This window comes from Mercenaria mercenaria, chromosome 8, assembly GCF_021730395.1.
Source record: "Mercenaria mercenaria strain notata chromosome 8, MADL_Memer_1, whole genome shotgun sequence".
In the NCBI taxonomy this organism is placed as follows: Eukaryota; Metazoa; Mollusca; class Bivalvia; order Venerida; family Veneridae; genus Mercenaria; species Mercenaria mercenaria.
In genome coordinates this window covers 29,927,975-29,945,984 of record NC_069368.1, presented here as the reverse complement: position 1 = coordinate 29,945,984, position 18,010 = coordinate 29,927,975, and the positions used below count along the sequence as shown (strand labels likewise).

Below are 18,010 nucleotides of genomic sequence, written 5' to 3'. Positions count from 1 at the left end.
ATTAGTTTAGATGGTATTAAATCATCCCAAGCGGATACAAATTGTTTCATTGTTAACCGTGTCTCAAGGATAAACACACGTTTTATACAGAGTTGTTTTATTTTCCGCAAAAGGTAGTATATGTGTGAAATTTAATTCACAGATAGTCATCAAATCAGTTTGGACGGACGAAGGAGGTGTATTCGTCGTGAGGTCGGAATTAAACAATTACTCAAATAGGTACGTTTTGCACCCGCATTCAATTCCAAATGAGTCCAGTAACAGTTATATAACGCCGAGTGATTTCTCTAGTATAAACATAATAATCTACTAAATGAATGTTTAACGTCCTGACTTTAGGGCCCGGGCTTTGCACAGCACTGACTGAATAAATGGGGACATTCGGCGGGACAACGTTTTGCGGGGCAAAATTTGGCCGGGTGACGTTTGGCGGGGCGACGTTCGGCGGGGGAGGGGTGATAAAGACGTTTGTCATTGTGTCGCTGCGACCGAACGAAATGGCACAGATCAGCCACCATTCAAATCAGTCACCATAAAAATGCGCATTTAAATGATTGTAGAAATTGAGTGCTTCACAGGTCATTAATGCTACCTAATGGGACCTGTAAGTGACAAACAAAACCATCCTTCCCGGAACAGCATCATCGGATTTCATTGTCTTTATTATCTCCCTCCATGGCTCTAACCGTAAAAGTTCATGTGCAGTAAATGAATACGTGTCTTATAGCCGTGTGAATATAGAAACAATCTTTTTTGATAGCTGTTGAATCTGTTTTTAACATAATGGGAACTTTAAACCGCAACTTGGCGTTGAAATGCAATCGCAAATGTTCTGGACCTCACAACTTTTGGCGAGAACAATTGATTCCATGGCTCTAAACAGATCTAATTAAAGTCAGATAAAGAAACATGTCTATAGACTTAGAAAGTTATAATCGATTCTTGAAAGCTTTACGGACTTTAATCGAAATGATGCAGAAGAATACAACAGTACCAGACACAACCAGACTATAAAATGTAACCTTTGTGAACAGCATGCGATTGAGAACAAGAAACATTTATAAAAATTGAAGAAGTGTATGGCTTTTATTCTGTTTCTTTTCTTTAGCATTTGACAAGTATATATATTTTGCGTTTTCTCAGTAGATTTCAATAAATATTGATTTCATTTACTTCTCCAATTCTTAGATTAAAAAGCACAAACATCCTTCGGGGATAGGATTTGAAATATATTATATAATTGAGTCATAGAAAATACCTAATGATGTTGTACGTGACCAGTTCTGTTTGATTTGTGACAAGAACTATTCACAGAGAAATGATATCTGTCGTGCATTGCAAGATGATTGTCGCCATTCCAGGATCATGCTTTTAACGTTTAGTTAGACATTTTTATACATGAAAACGAACATCATCAAATCATATACAGAACGCGTGGTTTACAAATATATAAAGCATGTATTATGTTGCATAAAATAGGATATCTAGTTGCAATGTCAGAAGTAGAGATCTGTAAAGGGGTTGCACTTCAGCACGATAATCGAAGAACTGTTATATTTATTCCTGTTCATGCATTTACAATACTACTGCACAAAATGTTACAACTTTAAACAAAGCTTTTAGCCAGTTTGACAGTTGTTGATTTATCCTTAAATGCGCTTATTTTCAACACAATACTTAATCGGTAACCAAGCAGCTCAACGCATGATTGAGCTCTAGGTCTGGTTTTCGGACACCTAAACATTTTTTTAAGGTTAAACAATAAATCGCCCCTATTGGATGTACGCACGTATTGAGTGTACACTATACTGACTAAATGTTAGGCTAAGGTTTAACATAGGTTTAATAGTGTACATTCAATGCGTGCGTACACTCAATAGGGGAGATTTAATGCCGACCTTATTTTAAGTGAATGTTGATTAGTATTCCAATAAGATAATACATTTAATGATTGAAAGAGCTTTGAGACACGATCTTTTAAAAAGTGCGTTCTAAGTTCTTTGCCTAAAGTTTCACTATTATTTTCTCTAAAACTGAAAAAAATACCGCGAAAAAATCACTTGCATTACATATATTGCCAGTATTACCTCCCATTTTGTTTAACGAACGGCTGTGGTTTATTCATTATCAAGTTAATGTTTCTTAAAGACACAGGTAGCTTTGTTCTGATATTAATTCCTTCTGTTAAGTCTTCTTATATTTTTTAAGTAAGTGAAAGAATGTGCATGAAAAACGACATAAAAATGAGAAAGTTATGAGCACTTAAATATTTATTCAAACTGGCAGCCATTTTACCACATGACATTACGAAATAGTTGATAATTTTGGACTGTTATTCCATTATTTTGTAAAATGGTTTCTCTACTTTTTCTAAACTTAAAGAAAGGACTTCTCAAACATAACATCTTAAAGTAAAACATTAGACATTCATCAATTGTATTATCAAAAGGATATGCTACAAACTTAATTAAGCAGAATGAAAATGATGACATAAGCACATTAAATGATTCTTGAATTTCAAAACTGTCATCTCCTTTTCAGAGTGGACTGATTTTAAGAACTCTTCGAGCGTTATTAAAGGCTTGACATTCACTTAGAAGTATAATTTATATCTAGATAGCAATTATAGCTATCTATCCACTGTTTGAAATGAAATTTTACCGAAAGCGAGGTTTTGAACCCACAGCGGTCAGGATCAAGTGTTTCAAAGTCAATGAAATAACGCTCAGCCACAGAGGTTCCTCATGACGACCGATATCAAATTTACTTCATCGGATATTTCGGATGTTTGTTAGATTATATGTAATTATTAAGTAACAAACTAGAATGAGTGAGTTCATGAACTGGTTGCTTCCCTAGCAGAACTAGACATAGGAACTGTTATAGAAAACTAAAATATCCAATGCCCATCTTAAACTTTTATATTTTATCTTTAGATATTTGCATTAAATGTAGAAAATATGCAAATTAACTAAATGTGTAATTTAATTGTGTATTTAAAGCAACATTAGTTATAAAAGGTCGTTTGTTAAAACTACTTCCAGTGTTTTAGTGACATAACACATTTTTACTTTGTTCAGCAATACGTGTAATAAGCTATTTTAAACCTTCACCATAGTGTTGTTAGTACACAGAAAGAAACTTGTTTATTTAATCTTTACATAAAGTATAAGTAGCGATTATTCATAATTGAGCCGTGCCATGACCATCCGCGCAGTCTGGTCAGGATCCATGCTGTTCGCTAACGGTTTCCCTAATTGCAATAGACTTTGAAAGCGAACAGCATGGATTCAGACCAGACTGCGCGGATGCTCAGGCTAGTCTGAATCCATGCTGGTCGCAAAGCCACTATGTTGGTTTTCTCATGGCACGGTTCATATTTTCAAATAAGAAGATTGGGTCTAGTATACATTCAAAAGTATAATCATCAAATAAATAGAATTAAAACACGGGACAACATGAAACAAATCATCGTCAGTCAAATTATGTGCTGCCAATAACTGCACCGTATAGGATGTCAAATGAAACATAAAGATTGCATATTATTTTCTTGGGACTTAAACATTATTATACAAATATTGCATATATATTATTTAAGCCCACCAAATATATGTCTTACATTTGATAAGTGTAGAAATCAGCAATAATTGATAAAAAAATATCTGTTGTTTTCTAATTCTAAACAACATACTTAATGTTCTTGTTGCGAAAATATAAGTCCAATAATAGAACTTTAAATAGGGTCCTAACATTTTCTGAAATTTGGTTTTATTTAGACCACTTGGCTTTATAATTACCCATGATACTCCATTCTATACATAGAGCGTGACGTCACACATTCCGTCTAACCTCTATACTAGGAACTGATAACTAGCCGATTTTGGATAATTGTACATACACTAAAACATAGTCCCGCGGAGGACGGTAAATTTTCAGAATCTACTTATTTTTTGCATGTTATTACAAGAAATGTGCGTAATTGTGATTACTTAAACTTTTTATACCTTTATCGTTCTCTGACAGAATTATTTTTTGACAAAAAGGAAAATCTACTTTCACTTTCCTATACTGTAATGCAACATGGATGACTTACAGATCATAACATCGACGTCGGAGAAATTCGGCTTTAAACTGAAGGATGCACAAATAGAGTGTTTATGTCATGTATTGAAAAAGGAAGACTGTATGGCTATTTTGCCAACAGGCTACGGAAAAAGTCTGATCTACCAGCTGGCACCCCATGTTTTAATGTCAAAGTATGGGTTGGAGAAGTCTGTATGTCTGATATTGACTCCATTGAACAGCATTATGCAAGACCAGATATTATCTCTCCAGAAACTGGGCATAAGTGCCTGTGCTGTAGATTATACCTGTTCAACAGCACAGACAACAGATAGTGACCAAGACGATGATGATGATGACGGTGATGATGATGAGAGAGACTGCAATTTACTAATAGATGTCCCCATAGAGAATGTGTCAAAGGGAGGATATTCACTTATTTATGCGCACCCAGAGGCACTTTTAAGCACCAAAGCAGGAGAACAACTTCTCAGGAAGTTTGAGCTGGACAATACACTTTCTTGTGTGGCTGTAGATGAGGCGCACATGATACTTGAATGGTAAACTTTTATCATATTCTGATGTATGATATAGTACAATGACTGCAGTATTTGAAATACTATCTTTTTCCTGTGAAATGTTTGAGTACCTATCTTCAGTGTTCCAAGTGTTCAAATAATCAAACTGTTTCTCTAAATTTACACAACTCTTTGCTACAGGTCTGGTAGTCTTAGTGCTTGCCATGCAGAGCACCACTGACAAATTTACCAAAGAGAAAGTAATTTCTTTGTTACTGCTAACCATAAGTGCTGTAAAGACTTGCTGTTAGTATTAATCATGGACATTATATCAGATTTCAAAATAATAATCATGAGTTTTGTAAATTCCATTTTTATTTTTTACATATACATGGTATATAATTATATTCATACATTAAATCCAATCTTTTTATTCATTTACAATATTACTGAAATGGTTAAAACGTGAAACGAATACACTAAATCAAAACACACAAAACGTCAATACAATACAATTAAAACTTCTTAGTAATCAATAAAATATCAAAAAGATCATTTTGAAGTGAAGAATGCAACCTAGAGGAATAAACAAGAGCTGTGAGTGGACAGCGTGCTCGACTATTCCCAGTGCTTGATAGTATAATATAAGCAATGAGTAAAACCTTAACATTACAGTAAGCATAGTCTAAATCGAAAAGGGGCCATAATTCAGTCAAAATGCTTGATAGAGTTGCCTCCTCCTTTTTACAGACTGGGGTCATGATGGTAAAGAAGTATGCAAAATATCAAAGCAATACCTCAATGGACTTTCAAAGTCAAAAAGGGGCCATATTCAGTCAAAATGCTTGATAGAGTTGCCTCCTCCTTTTACAGACTGGGGTCATGATGGTAAACAAGTATGCAAAATATCATAGCAATATCTCAGTAATTTTGAAAATATTTGGGGTGGTACGCAAACTTTAACATTTGTGTGACGTTCACGCCGACGCCAGGACGAGTAGGATAGCTCCCCTATTCTTCGAATAGTCGAGCTTAATATCACTTGCTTCCAGCATTATGTTTAAGAAACAAACTATGCATCAATTTGAGTACACACAAAATACAAGAAAAAGGCATACTAGTACCATATCTACATTTGTCTTGCATAGATCTATTAAATTACAAAAACAACTGTGCCATTGTAACTGAAAGCTGATAAATTATAACACAATATGTTTTAACAATTCAATTACATGTACCAAGTAAAAGAATAAGACATAACTACCACTTTGCAAATATTTGAGACGCGCCATGAGAAAATCAGCATAGCTGCTTTGCGACCAGCATGGATCCAGACCAATCTGCACATCCACACTGTCAGGTAAGGATCCATGCTGATCGCCGACGGTTTCTATAATTGCAATAGGCTTCGACAGCGAAAAGTATGAATCCTGACCAGACTGTGTGGATGCGCAGACTGATCTGGATCCATGCTGGTCACAAAGCCACTATGTTGATTTTCTCATGGCGTGGCTCAAATATTTGCAAAATGGTAGTTATGTCTTATTCTTTTACTTGGTACATGTAATTGAATTGTTAAAACATATTATGCTATAATTTATCAGGTTTCAGTTATGATTACTGGTCTGGATTCATGCTGGTTCCAAGCCAACTTGTTAGTTTTCTCATGGTGTGGCTCATTTCATTTCTACAAATACTAATATCACCAGTACTTTTTTCATTATACATTTTTTTCCACACCCAGCTTAGAAATAAACAACTATTTTATGCAGAGAAAATAGTAAAAGTTAAACTGAAAGCGGCTTGTGTTTCAACTTGGCAGAAAGTTTATCTGTAGAATGACTACAATATTTGAAATTAACAATTTTATTTGGAATGAAGTTACATTGAAAAATTACAATGTTCTGAAATGTCATAAAACATCATATATGTATGCATCTGAAACACAACAATATAATTTATTTTTTTTATTTCAAGATGGATGCATTTTAAAGTTATCAACAAAAAGGTAACATGTAGCATAAACTGGAAATAAGCCAGTCTGGAAAACAAACCACAATTCACTAAGGAACACTGAAAACAAGAGCTGTCGGTGGACAGCAGCACTCTACTATTCAACAGCCTTGTCAACTGAATGAATATTAAAGTTGAAAAAGGGGCATAATTTTGTAAAATAAGGTTATGGGACCGGTAAATGCATATCAGCTCATGAGAATGGACAATTGTGTGAAGTTTCAATCCATTCCCATTCACCAGCTTACATGTACAACCTTCACCAAATTCTTAGTCGAAAAGTGGGCATAATTTTGTAAAAAAAAAAAGAACAGAGTTATGGAACCAGTGCATTGTAAGTCGGATTATCATACTTACAGTGAATAAGTGTATGAAGTTTCAATCCGTTCCCATTAGTTGTTACTGAGATACCAGCTTACATACTAATGCTTAACCAAATATGGACGCCAATGCAAATGTAGACACCGACACATAGGTATGTGCAATAGCTCTACTTTGAATAGTTGAGCTTAAAGCAACTTAGATTTTAGGGTGTTCATCATATTTTTCTGTATGCCTGATTAATCATCAACATTTTCTTCCTCCTGTTCAAGATAAATTTTAGATATTGCTCGTGAACTGTGTCTTTTTATAAAGTCGTCTAATTTTACCTTATTGATAACACTAACAACATTTGATGACACAGCATGAAATGAAGGTAGTAGTCTGTCTGCATGCACCTGGAAAGGTCTTAGAACCCTCATTCTATCATGCAGCACAGTCATGTCATCTTCTAGAGACTTTTTAGAGTGTCTGTCTTTCAGTTTGCTGTGAACACTTTTGTCAAGACCATTTACCAGCTGGCTAACAGCAGGTCCTGCTTTCGAAGACCTTTCCATGGCTTTATCAGTTTTACCTGCACCTAATCCTCTGATTACATTTTTTACAAGTTTAATATTGTTCTCCTGCTGCATGTCTGCTGGTTTGTTACCAGCAGGCTTGCCTTTGCTATTCACCAGCAGTCCTAGCTTTACACGTATGCTTTCGTATTCCGATAAAACAAATTCAGTTTTTGTCAAAGTGTTAATACACTCAATGGCATATTTTGATTTGTAAGAGGTAAGTGCCACAAACAGTGCTATAAACCTTTTAAGGAGCAATGTTAGTGTGTCTATGTCTCCAGACTTGATGACATGGTACAACAACATGAAGTCCAAGGCAACTCTTAAGAAACTGAGGCTGTATTTGTATACATCATCCTCTTGTGGGTCCAAGGGTCCATCAACTGGCAATGGCACTTCAATTTGTAGTGTTTCACCTTAAGAGAAACAACAAGTTCAGTTTACAAGAACAAATATAATTATTCCAATTCATTCTACAAGAAATGTCCCTTAAGAGAAAAAATATAAATGAAAAACATGGAATTACTTAAAAATGTTTGGTAATAACACAGATAAAGTGCATAAAAACTATAACCTGATATTTTAAGTTAAAAGGAAGACAACACATAAAATACAGTGACAGTCCTTGTGTAAAATGATGAAGGCAATGATGATGAACAATAACTTAAAGTCCTAATCAATTAGCTTCTGAAATAAGAGAGATATAGTGAAAATGCATCAAAATTAGCATACTAGTAAATTTGCATGTAAACATTATAGGCAAAGTTTCTGAATTTGTGTCATAAGATATGGGTGGTGTTGTGGATCAACTATTTCAAGTTTGAATCAAATCCATTAAGTAATAAATGATATAAAATGAAAGTGCACCAAAACTTTAACCTGAAATTCTAAGTAAAATAGATGATAATTCAAGAAATATTGGAATAAGACTTATAGCCCTTATGCCATATGACGTGGGTGATGATGAGGAATATCTTTTAAAGTTTGAAGCAAATCCACCAAGGAATAACAAAGATAAAGTTCTTTAAAACTTTATCATTGGATGGGGCACAAAAAAATGCTGAAGCCAGGTCGAGTAGGACATAACCATAGTAGTTGCAGAAAAGCGCTACCGTAGTGTACACAATGAGCAATGTATACAAGAAAACTTGATTTCCTTTCTTTGGTCTCATTGATTGGGGTTGGCATCAAAATAAGTATTAAAGGCAAGTATTACCATTTATTGGTATGCTGACTGTCTGTCCAACATGTGAAGCAGGAATATTCGCAGCATATGTTGTTCCTCTGTGATTTATGAAAATTCTGACATCTTTTCTCGGTTTGATTTCCCTGAACACTAAATCCACAATGGACTTAACTTTGTCATCTAACCACTTTTGTTTCTTTTTTTGTGACCAGAATTTTATGCGCTGTGGTACATTTTGCTCCATGTCTGCTTTGGTGTCGGCTCCAAATGTTTCTAAGGCCAGCTCAACCACCATGGCCCTTAAAAAAAGATAGTTGCTCAGTAGATTTTTATTTAATATAAAATTCAATTTAAAGCAAAAAGCTGTCTTTGAAGAAAGATGTTTTACGGTATATTTTAGCAGTGGTTATACTGTTAAAAAACATTGAAAATATTCAATAAAGTATAGCTTTAACGGTTTTCCATTTATTTGACTTATTTGGGCTGAAATTGCAGTGTATGACTTTCTTTTCAATTTCTATTGGATCCAACTGAGAAGACTGCATTTATTTTACTGGTAAAAAGTACACACATATCCAATGGCTTGGCTTTGTTTTACTTACAGCTTAAGAATTATAGATTCATATGATACAGTTAACAACTGGACAATTTTTAACAATTGCTTCTGCTTGTACTGCCGGCCTGCCTGCTTAACTCAGAATAGACAGCACAAACCTATGTATCGCGGGTTCGTAAGATCGAGCCCTGGGCGAGGCATATTTTCTCTTGGACGGTTTAATAAAAGACACTGTGTCTAAAATCATTCGTCCTTCTCATCTGATTCATGTTTGGAAGTTGGCAGTTACTTGTGGAGAACAGGTTTGTACCGGTACAGACTCCAGGAATACTGGTTAAGGTAATTTTCCCCTGTTACATAACTGAAATATTGTTGAAAAATGGCATTAAAATGTACTGACTTGTACTTTATACCTTGCATCCATTGTTCATACCATATTCATACCTTGCAACTGTGAAAACGAAGTCTTTGTGAGCTTCATATCCACCCGACTTAACCTGTCCATTCACATTTGTACGATGAAGAACTGCCCTGTAATGCGCAAGGGATCCAACTTCTCTTGAACTTTCTGTGCTGTAGAACTTCTTAATAATTTTCTGTAATGGAAAAAACTTTTTTTCTTTCAGGGGTAAAGATTTCCGGACAGACTTCACTATAATTGGAACCAACCTATTGGCTAGATTTCCTGAAATACCGGTGATGGTCTTCACAGCAACTGCCTCTGCAGAAGCACAGTCAAAGATTGCAAAAAGCCTTCAGATGAAAAGCCCAAATGTTATATCTAGAAATCCAGACAGGGTGAATATCAAGTATAGTAAAATTTTTCGACCACCTTCAGCTGAAACACAGGATCATCTTGATGAAATTTTAGCACCAATGGTTGATTCACTCATAGATATGAGACAAAATTATCCTCTGACACTGATCTACACTGACACAAGTACAATCAGTTATGCATATACATTCTTTGAGAAGAAAATGGGAGACAAGCAGTACATGGGGGAGGCAATTCCTGAAAACCGGTTATTTGCCCAGTATCATCAAACATATACTGAAAAAATGAAGAAGTTTATAGTCTCTGAACTATGTAAAGAACAGTCTGTAATAAGAGTTGTTTTTGCAACTGTTGCCCTAGGCATGGGTTTAAACTCTCCCCACGTAAGAAATGTGATTCATTACAAGTCACCTACTTCAATTGAAAAGTATTTTCAGGAAACTGGCCGTGCTGGGAGAGATGGAAAACCAAGTTCTGCCACTTTATATTACAACAACACTGATATCAGAAAGAATCGTCCAGGAATTGAAAACAGCATAATACATTATTGTAAAAATAACTCAAAATGCATGAGAGAAATGATGCTGGAACATTTTGGACACATGCCCAGTGAAATGGTTGATCGCTCTTCTTGTTGTGACTTTTGTGACACCTTATAGTTTTTTCCACAACACAAGCAGTATGCGCATCTGTATTTATTTAGCTGTGTAGTATAACAATGTGTATATCTACCTCAAGAAGGTCCTGTTGTACATGGAACATTTCTTCAACCACTGGCGTGAACTGCTCTAGCCTTTCGGTTCTTGTGTGTGTTCCAGCTCTAAGTTGGCGAGCAGAATCAAACGTCACCCGTGTCAGCTGGTCACCACCGAGTGGTATACTAAGACTGTTTTCAAATTCCTCAGCTACAAATTAAATTGATCTGAATGATAAAACATATCATAGTTTTACATTTTAATGTGTAGTTCTATTTTAATGACATATGTAGCTAATTTAAGACATTCCTTTATGCTTGGTTTGCAAGCAGTTTTATGTAAGACATTTTACTCTGTTTGTACTTGCATGCCTCCTTTGCCCAATATCAACATGTCCCAAATAAGCCACTATAATATTCAGAACAATACTGCATCATATATTTACATAGCCATGCTTCTAAAATAATCTAATAAACCTATCTTCCTAAAACTAAGATTATCAATATCTATGTAAATTGCTGAAATTGTAAACATGTCTTGGAACTTGTACATCAGTCTGTGAACTTTATGTATTCTTAACATTAACATTTATTGTTCAATCATTTAACAGTTAACAGTGAGAACTACTGTGTGAGATCTAAAGGCCATCATTATTGAAATATAGGCAAGTTATTCATGACAAGTCATTCATTACCTATTTTAGTATATGACACCAGAAATGACTTTCCATATTCAAGTTTTGAGTTTAGCTCGACAAAACTGAGTGTTTAACCATCAACTAGCTAAAAGCACAAAGTATGGACTGGCGATATATATGATGTGTCATAATAATAATATGTTTCTTATGGTCTTCAAGCCAGACCTGACATTGTCAATTATTTCTCTGGCCTTTACTTTCATGTGTCCAGACAGTTATACAAATCCAAATGTTCCAAAATAAAAACATAAATTGATAACAATGTTGATTTTTAAATGTGAAACATAAACATATTTTCCATGCACGAAAATAAAACAAATGCAAAACACGGTAACATGGAATAACAATGCTTTAAATAAACAAGAGCTGTCTGTAAGACAGCGCGCTCGACTTTTCTCGGTGCTTGACTCTGAATTAGAGCTTTGTCAGTAAAAAAATATCCAAGTTAAAAAGGGACATAACTCTGTCAAATCAGAGTTATGGGAATTGTGTCTCCTGGTGTAGACTTTGATAGTAAATAATATTTTGAGTTTCAAGTCAAAAGCTTCAATAGTAACAGAGATATTTGACTTTATCAAAATTTTTAACAAAAAATTCTAAGTTTGAAAGGGATATAATTCAGTCAAAATTCAAATCAGAGTTATGGGGATTGTTTCTCCTGGTATAGACTTTGATGGTAAATAACTATTTTAAGTTTCAAGTCAATAGCTTTGATAGTAACAGAGATATTTGACTTTATTAAATAAGTAACAGATATATCTATTTTATCAAAAACTTTAACCAACAGCGACGCCAACGCCAACGCCGGGGCGAGTACAATAGCTCTACTTATTCTTCGAAAAGTCAAGCTAAAAAGTGAATGAAGTATTGCTGCACAATACAATGTTCCCTACTGAAAGGCACCTTATTTTCTCTACTGTTATCTATAGTAGGTAAAGTATTCCTTTGAAGAAGTCTGTATAACTTAAGTCCACACAAATCTCTTTACAAGGTAGTGATAGGTCAAAGTACTCCTAAAAATTGGATGTAACATGCATGTTCTACCACAGATATCTAAATCCAGATTTCCATGAGAAAGTTATAGACCGGGCAGGAAAAAAATCTTATTGACCTTTGATCTCCAAATGTTACCTTGACTATACAGTTTGGGATCTGGGTGTTACACATGACACATCATCTCATCATATGAAACATTTATGCCAAGTAACACTAAAATCTCTTCATTCATTACACAGTTTTGGGAAGTGAAAAAAGCCATGTTGATCTTTGACCTCCAGTTGTGACCTTAACCTTTGAGCCAGGGGTCCAGGGTTTTGCTCATGACACATTGTCTTATGATAGGGAATGTATGTGCAAAGTTATAAAAAAATCCCTTCATGAATGACAGAGTTATGGACCCTGAACAAAACTGAGGAATCAGGATGAATGAAAATGTGCATTCCTGTATTTCCCGGAACTGGTTTTCAACCAGCAGGGGACTAAAAAAGGAAGAAACAGCAGCATGAACATTCTTATACCTTTCCCAGCACAAGCATAGAATGACTGTAAAGTCCCCAACATAGTGTCCATTATCTGGACACAGTTTGGTAGAGACTTTGGGTCTTTCATTATAACCTAAATTATAAATTTATGCTATGGTTTCAATATGCATATACAATAATCAGATAAAATGAGAAAGAAACTTCTTTATGATGAGTAATAATGAAGTGATTATAACATTTAACATGACTCATTTCAGATGTTAAGTTAGCTCTGCACATTTGGATTGAATTTATTTCTACAAATGTAGAATTTGATTAAATTTTCAAAACTTTACACAAAAAAAATCAGCAAATAAAGAGGATAGGGTCATGTGATTCATTTTTTGCTAGACTGATTAAAATTTTGGACGCATGGAATTTTTCATACTAAATGGGGTTATATTGGAAAATCATAAATTTCATAATATTTTCGCGAATATATGTTTTCTACAATGAAAATGAAACTTCTCACACCTGTAAGCAATATATGGCCAATATTGTGGTAAATAAGGTATAGGCCCCTCTGCTATTTTTTTTAGATATTTGACCATGATTAAAGTAATCTTTGAAATATAATTTTGAATAATATGTTACATTTTTTAATATCATACAGTCCCATTTTACATTTACTCACAGGTTGTCTTTATTTCATAAAATGATCTTCATTTCTGTATGCGGTATTCAGGCTTTATTCTATGTTTTCCAGAAAAATGATGTTATGCCATCACTTATGGTTTTTTATCAAAGGTGCGGAACTACCTTAAGTTAGAGTGACTGAAAGAAGGTAATTTAATATCATGCCTGTGTACATGGTGTCCTAACATTTAAGTACAATTACTTAAAGATGACTTTAGGATGAAAACCATAACACATCTATAGTGACAAGAGTCCAAAGCTGTACTGCAAATACTGAGTCCATTCAGCAGCTTGTAATATTTTGCAGACTGGTTTAACTACAGACAAAAACCATGTTATGACATATTCATCTGGTACTGAATTTAATTACTACAAGCTTTACTTACAAACATAGGAAAAACTTGACTTGGTCTGTCGACAATGTCTCTGTATTTGTGATCTAGAACTGCTGGAACAGTTAGAGATGAAAAAGCAGGAAATTCTTCTACAAGTATCCTCTCAATAAGCCATGTGAAAGTGTCCCTGAAATTATGAAACACAAAACTAATAATCAAATTTAACAGGGGAGTGGTGGTCAAGTGGATAAGGTGTCGGCCGTTCAATCCAGAGGTCATGGGTTCCAGCCCCACTGGGGTCACGACTACGACTTCTCATATGACACAAGTACTGGTTTTTCCAGGAAGCGGACTCCAAAGCGGTTCTAATAATCTTGAAGCTTTCATCACAAACAAGCTAAAACAAATTAGTATAAACTAAATTTAACAGAAGTCAGTAAAACACCTGCAATATTTCATTTCCTTGCCCATTCACATATGTCAAGGAAGGGTACATATCTACTGAAATAAGAACCCAAAACAAAGAGACAAAATACCTTTACAAACTCCTAAACTATTTGTTTCATATTAAACAAACTAATAATGAAGTCTTTGAACCTGAGTGCTTTGTGCTCCTCTGTGTTCAAATAAAATTTACTGGGATCTGGTCCATTAACTGTCAATACTTTTGGCTCCTGATTTAAATCTGGCAGATCTATAGGTAATAGTCGGTCGATAATCACTGACCAGTGAGTATAATGGAAGTCTCTGTTGCCACTTCCAATTCGAACCTGTACATGTAAATTATATTTTAATTAAAAGTATGTAACATAACATGCCTATAGAGGACATAATTCAATTTCCACCCCCCCCCCCCCTAAAATTTCACAAATATTGCCCTATTATACTTACAAGACTGATAAGATAGTTACAAAAGTTTGCTTAACTTATTAAATGAAAGGTACATCTAGCTGTAATATCTTATGAAAGTTGGAAACAAACAGATACTAGTATTACAAAAAATTTGTTTCAGAATGTAATGGTTATTTTTCCTAATGTAGGATCAACTTTTCAAAGAACCTGATAAGCCTTTATTCTGCCATCTATGTTGTCCACTGTTATTTTGAGTGATGCACCATTTTTCAAAGCATTCACCACCTCCTTGCCATTAACTTGTCCTATCTGCTCAAGCATGGGCAGTTTGGATTTTTCAGGAATGCAAATTCCAAGTGTGTTCAGAAGATGAAGTAACTGAAAAACAGCACAACAAAACATAAAATTATGGTTATCAAAAAATTAATTGGTTATTTCTATTCCTTTTTGTTCATGGGAGCCACATATAGCATACTACTATACACATACAAAACACATAATCTGCTGGCATAAATAAAATTACACAGATGCAAAGTCATCATATGTTACTTCAAAAACGGATTGTATTTATACGTATTCAAATAAATTTCTTTATAAGCATAAAACAGTAGTGAATGGTATATATAACCATTATTCATTACATATAGGGTGACTTAGAACCACTCTTATAGCAGTATATAATAACAAAATGAACAAACCCCATTTCCAGAGTTGTATCTGACACATGCTGCTGCAACAATTTTTTGTAAGGCAGCCAGATGGTTGTTCCTACAGTACATTGCCATTGAATACAATGCAGTAATTACCCGGCTGTCAAAAGACATGTTTAAATGGAGAGGACAGCTTAAAACAAGTAGAAAATCCAATGTATGGGGACACCTCTCATGCATTTCCTTAAGAATGCTTGGGAAAAACTTATCTGCCTCTACCTCTGTTACTTTGGATCTAAGTATACTTGGCTCTTTTGTGCCACTTAGAAGATCCAATTCTGATGATACATCGCAAATAATCATCTGCCATATTCTCTCTTTCACAGCAGGTACTTTAAGTAACACTAAAATCATGCCATGGATATTTGAATTGTCTAAAAAATTCTTTAACAGCTGGTGCTCTTTATCATGTAGAGTAATTTCATTGACTTTGACCAATTTTGCTTTATGTTCTTTATAGATTTCACTAACAGCCAAGTCCCGGTTTGCTGTAATATAACTATGATCACTTAGTTCTGCTGGCACTGAAGAACTTTGACTGTATTCTTGCACTTGCACAGGACTTTGGAAATTTTTATCATTTGAAAAAAGCTGCTTCCTGCGTGACTTTACACCAGTACCAGTAATACTTTTATTTGTGAGATCCTTCAGTTTTTTCACAGCTGGTGATACAGAATGAGTTATTATACGTTTTATTCTTTCATGTTCTTTGGACAAATCTACATTCTTTACCAATTCATCACGCATAGATAAAACTTTTTGCATTATGTGTAAACACTTATCACAAATGTGTACATTCTCAATGTTTCCTAATGGGACATTAAATATCTCGAGCATGGATTTATATACAGAACGCATTGCAACATTCCTTGAACTTCGGACATGCCCAGTGGGATTTTTATTGCAAGTCCAGCAACATTTCAATGTTTTTACTGGGGTACTGATGGATGAAGTTTCCATTGCTCTCAATTTGATCATATATTTATATACTTAAATGAAAATTGCTGACCGCCATTGAACTGCCCAACCGAGTAACACAGTCATGACGTATGGAAAGGTTATCTTTTGTAAACAATCTAAAAGATACCAGTTTTCATGTGTAAATCGATTAATGCAACTGAAGTTAACTTACATTCATCATTAATAATACTCTGGAAGCAACAATGATGTCATATTTATCTAAAAATGAAAAGCAGACTTTCACTTCCGTGTTTACGACTCCATGTTGAAAATAGTTCTTACCCATAATGCCCCGAGCGAAAGTACACAGGTCAGTGCGACAGTATGAAAGCGCTACCGTAGTGTACACAATGATGATACTCTTGTATCACTGATAGTTACTATCTGGCATCCCAAATCTTAAAATTTTCTCGGGGGCCTGGAGGGGGTGGGGTGAGGGCGGAGGCGGGGGGAGACCCCCCAAATCCCCCATGAGAGAGTTAGAGAGAGAGGGTGTGTGTATGGGGGTGAGGGGATGGGGGCGGGAATCCCTCTCTCGTGTCACCCATCTCCTTCACCCTGTGAGTGCCGAAGGTCGGACCACTTTTTCGAATCTGGCGACGGCCCTGTAGTACTTGCAACACTTAAGGGAAAACTGAGGTTGTTTCAGATACGATTGCTCTGCAAGAGACAATTAAACTCAGATAATGGTCAGCAGGAGAATTGATATACTAATAAGCCTTTGTTGAAGGGTGTTCGTAGGAGTGTGGCGGAGGTCGGCGGGTCTTTCCAAAGGGTTTACTGTTTTCTAATCTGTACGTTGTATCTTGACAATGTTTTACATATCAAAATACTCATCGGAATTATGTTAAATAATTTTCTAAATTTTCAAAATGATAATTGAATGAACACTTTTCAAACACCTAAACAATACTGTCGAAAGCATGGAATAAATGTCTAGCTTGATACTCGCTACGTCTACCATTTCTTTCATTTTTTTTTCTCTTTGTATGCTGTTTTTATATATGTTACATACAAGGATAATGTTTTTTAGTCCAGTGAAACATTTTTCAAAATTTGAAATTTTTCTTGGCGTCATATCAAAACATTATTCCGGGACATTATGAAGATCAAATTTTGAAGAATTATTGGTCCCACGGGGTGGATTGAATGCAGAATAATTGAAGTGTAAATCCGAACGGTATCTTGCCTTCCTTTTGGAACAGATTGTCAGATATTGACTGGTACCTCCGATCGTTCTCACATTGGATGGTTGGATAACAGAAGCAAAATATCAGAAAGTTTTGTTAGATCGGATGAATCACCCATCACGAAGGGTTTGTCTATGATATCTATATGGAGTCTTCATTTTTTACTGGTTTTATGATAAGCAACCTGTTCTTGTACATTACTTCGACCATAAAAGTATTGTAATTAAAATCCACGTATATGAAGATATACAGACCTTTATATCAGTCTTGCACGGTTTTGTATCCCCTGAAATGGGTTTTATTGATTCTGTTAAACAAATAGTAAGATTTTGTATTTTCTTGTTGCGGCAATGTTGCGAGCATAAAGAAACGCTAGCCCATTCACCATACACGGAAATTCCAGTGGTACCAAGACCTGTATTGA

At 35.0% G+C, this 18,010-nt stretch overlaps 2 protein-coding genes across 4 annotated transcripts; one reads left to right on the top strand and one right to left on the bottom strand.

Annotated features, from left to right (window-relative positions):
- Window positions 1-4,046: 4,046 nt before the first annotated feature.
- LOC123556243 (putative ATP-dependent DNA helicase Q1) lies at window positions 4,047-10,949 on the top strand. Its single transcript, XM_053549645.1, has 2 exons — window positions 4,047-4,622; window positions 9,843-10,949. The coding sequence occupies exons 1-2, from the start codon at window positions 4,081-4,083 to the stop codon at window positions 10,648-10,650; spliced, it is 1,350 nt and encodes a 449-aa protein (XP_053405620.1). The 5' UTR covers window positions 4,047-4,080; the 3' UTR covers window positions 10,651-10,949.
- LOC123556242 (uncharacterized) lies at window positions 4,944-16,697 on the bottom strand. Of its 3 annotated transcripts, none has more exons than XM_053549642.1 (7): window positions 15,425-16,494; window positions 14,934-15,104; window positions 14,472-14,644; window positions 13,926-14,061; window positions 9,661-9,812; window positions 8,691-8,959; window positions 4,944-7,890 (listed from the first exon to the last, which is right to left on the bottom strand). In XM_053549642.1, the coding sequence occupies exons 1-7, from the start codon at window positions 16,412-16,414 to the stop codon at window positions 7,154-7,156; spliced, it is 2,628 nt and encodes an 875-aa protein (XP_053405617.1). In that variant the 5' UTR covers window positions 16,415-16,494; the 3' UTR covers window positions 4,944-7,153. The 3 variants fall into 3 exon arrangements, with proteins under 3 accessions (XP_053405617.1, XP_053405618.1, XP_053405619.1); XM_053549643.1 differs by lacking the exon at window positions 15,425-16,494 and adding an exon at window positions 16,569-16,697 and having other exon boundaries at window positions 6,114-7,890; XM_053549644.1 differs by lacking the exon at window positions 15,425-16,494 and adding an exon at window positions 16,524-16,651 and having other exon boundaries at window positions 6,115-7,890.
- Between the last annotated feature and the right edge of the window lie 1,313 nt (window positions 16,698-18,010).

Excerpts from the sequence above, each read along its gene's own strand:
- LOC123556242 (XM_053549642.1), bottom strand. The coding sequence starts at position 16,414 with ATGATCAAATTGAGAGCAATGGAAACTTCATCCATCAGTACCCCAGTA. Across the intron at positions 14,645-14,933 it reads GCAGAATAAAGGCTTATCAG|GTTCGAATTGGAAGTGGCAA; the intron begins GTTCTTTGAAAA and ends TTACATGTACAG. Across the intron at positions 8,960-9,660 it reads TTCGTTTTCACAGTTGCAAG|GGCCATGGTGGTTGAGCTGG; the intron begins GTATGAATATGG and ends TCTTTTTTTAAG.
- LOC123556243 (XM_053549645.1), top strand. The coding sequence starts at position 4,081 with ATGGATGACTTACAGATCATAACATCGACGTCGGAGAAATTCGGCTTT. Across the intron at positions 4,623-9,842 it reads GCGCACATGATACTTGAATG|GGGTAAAGATTTCCGGACAG; the intron begins GTAAACTTTTAT and ends TTTTTCTTTCAG.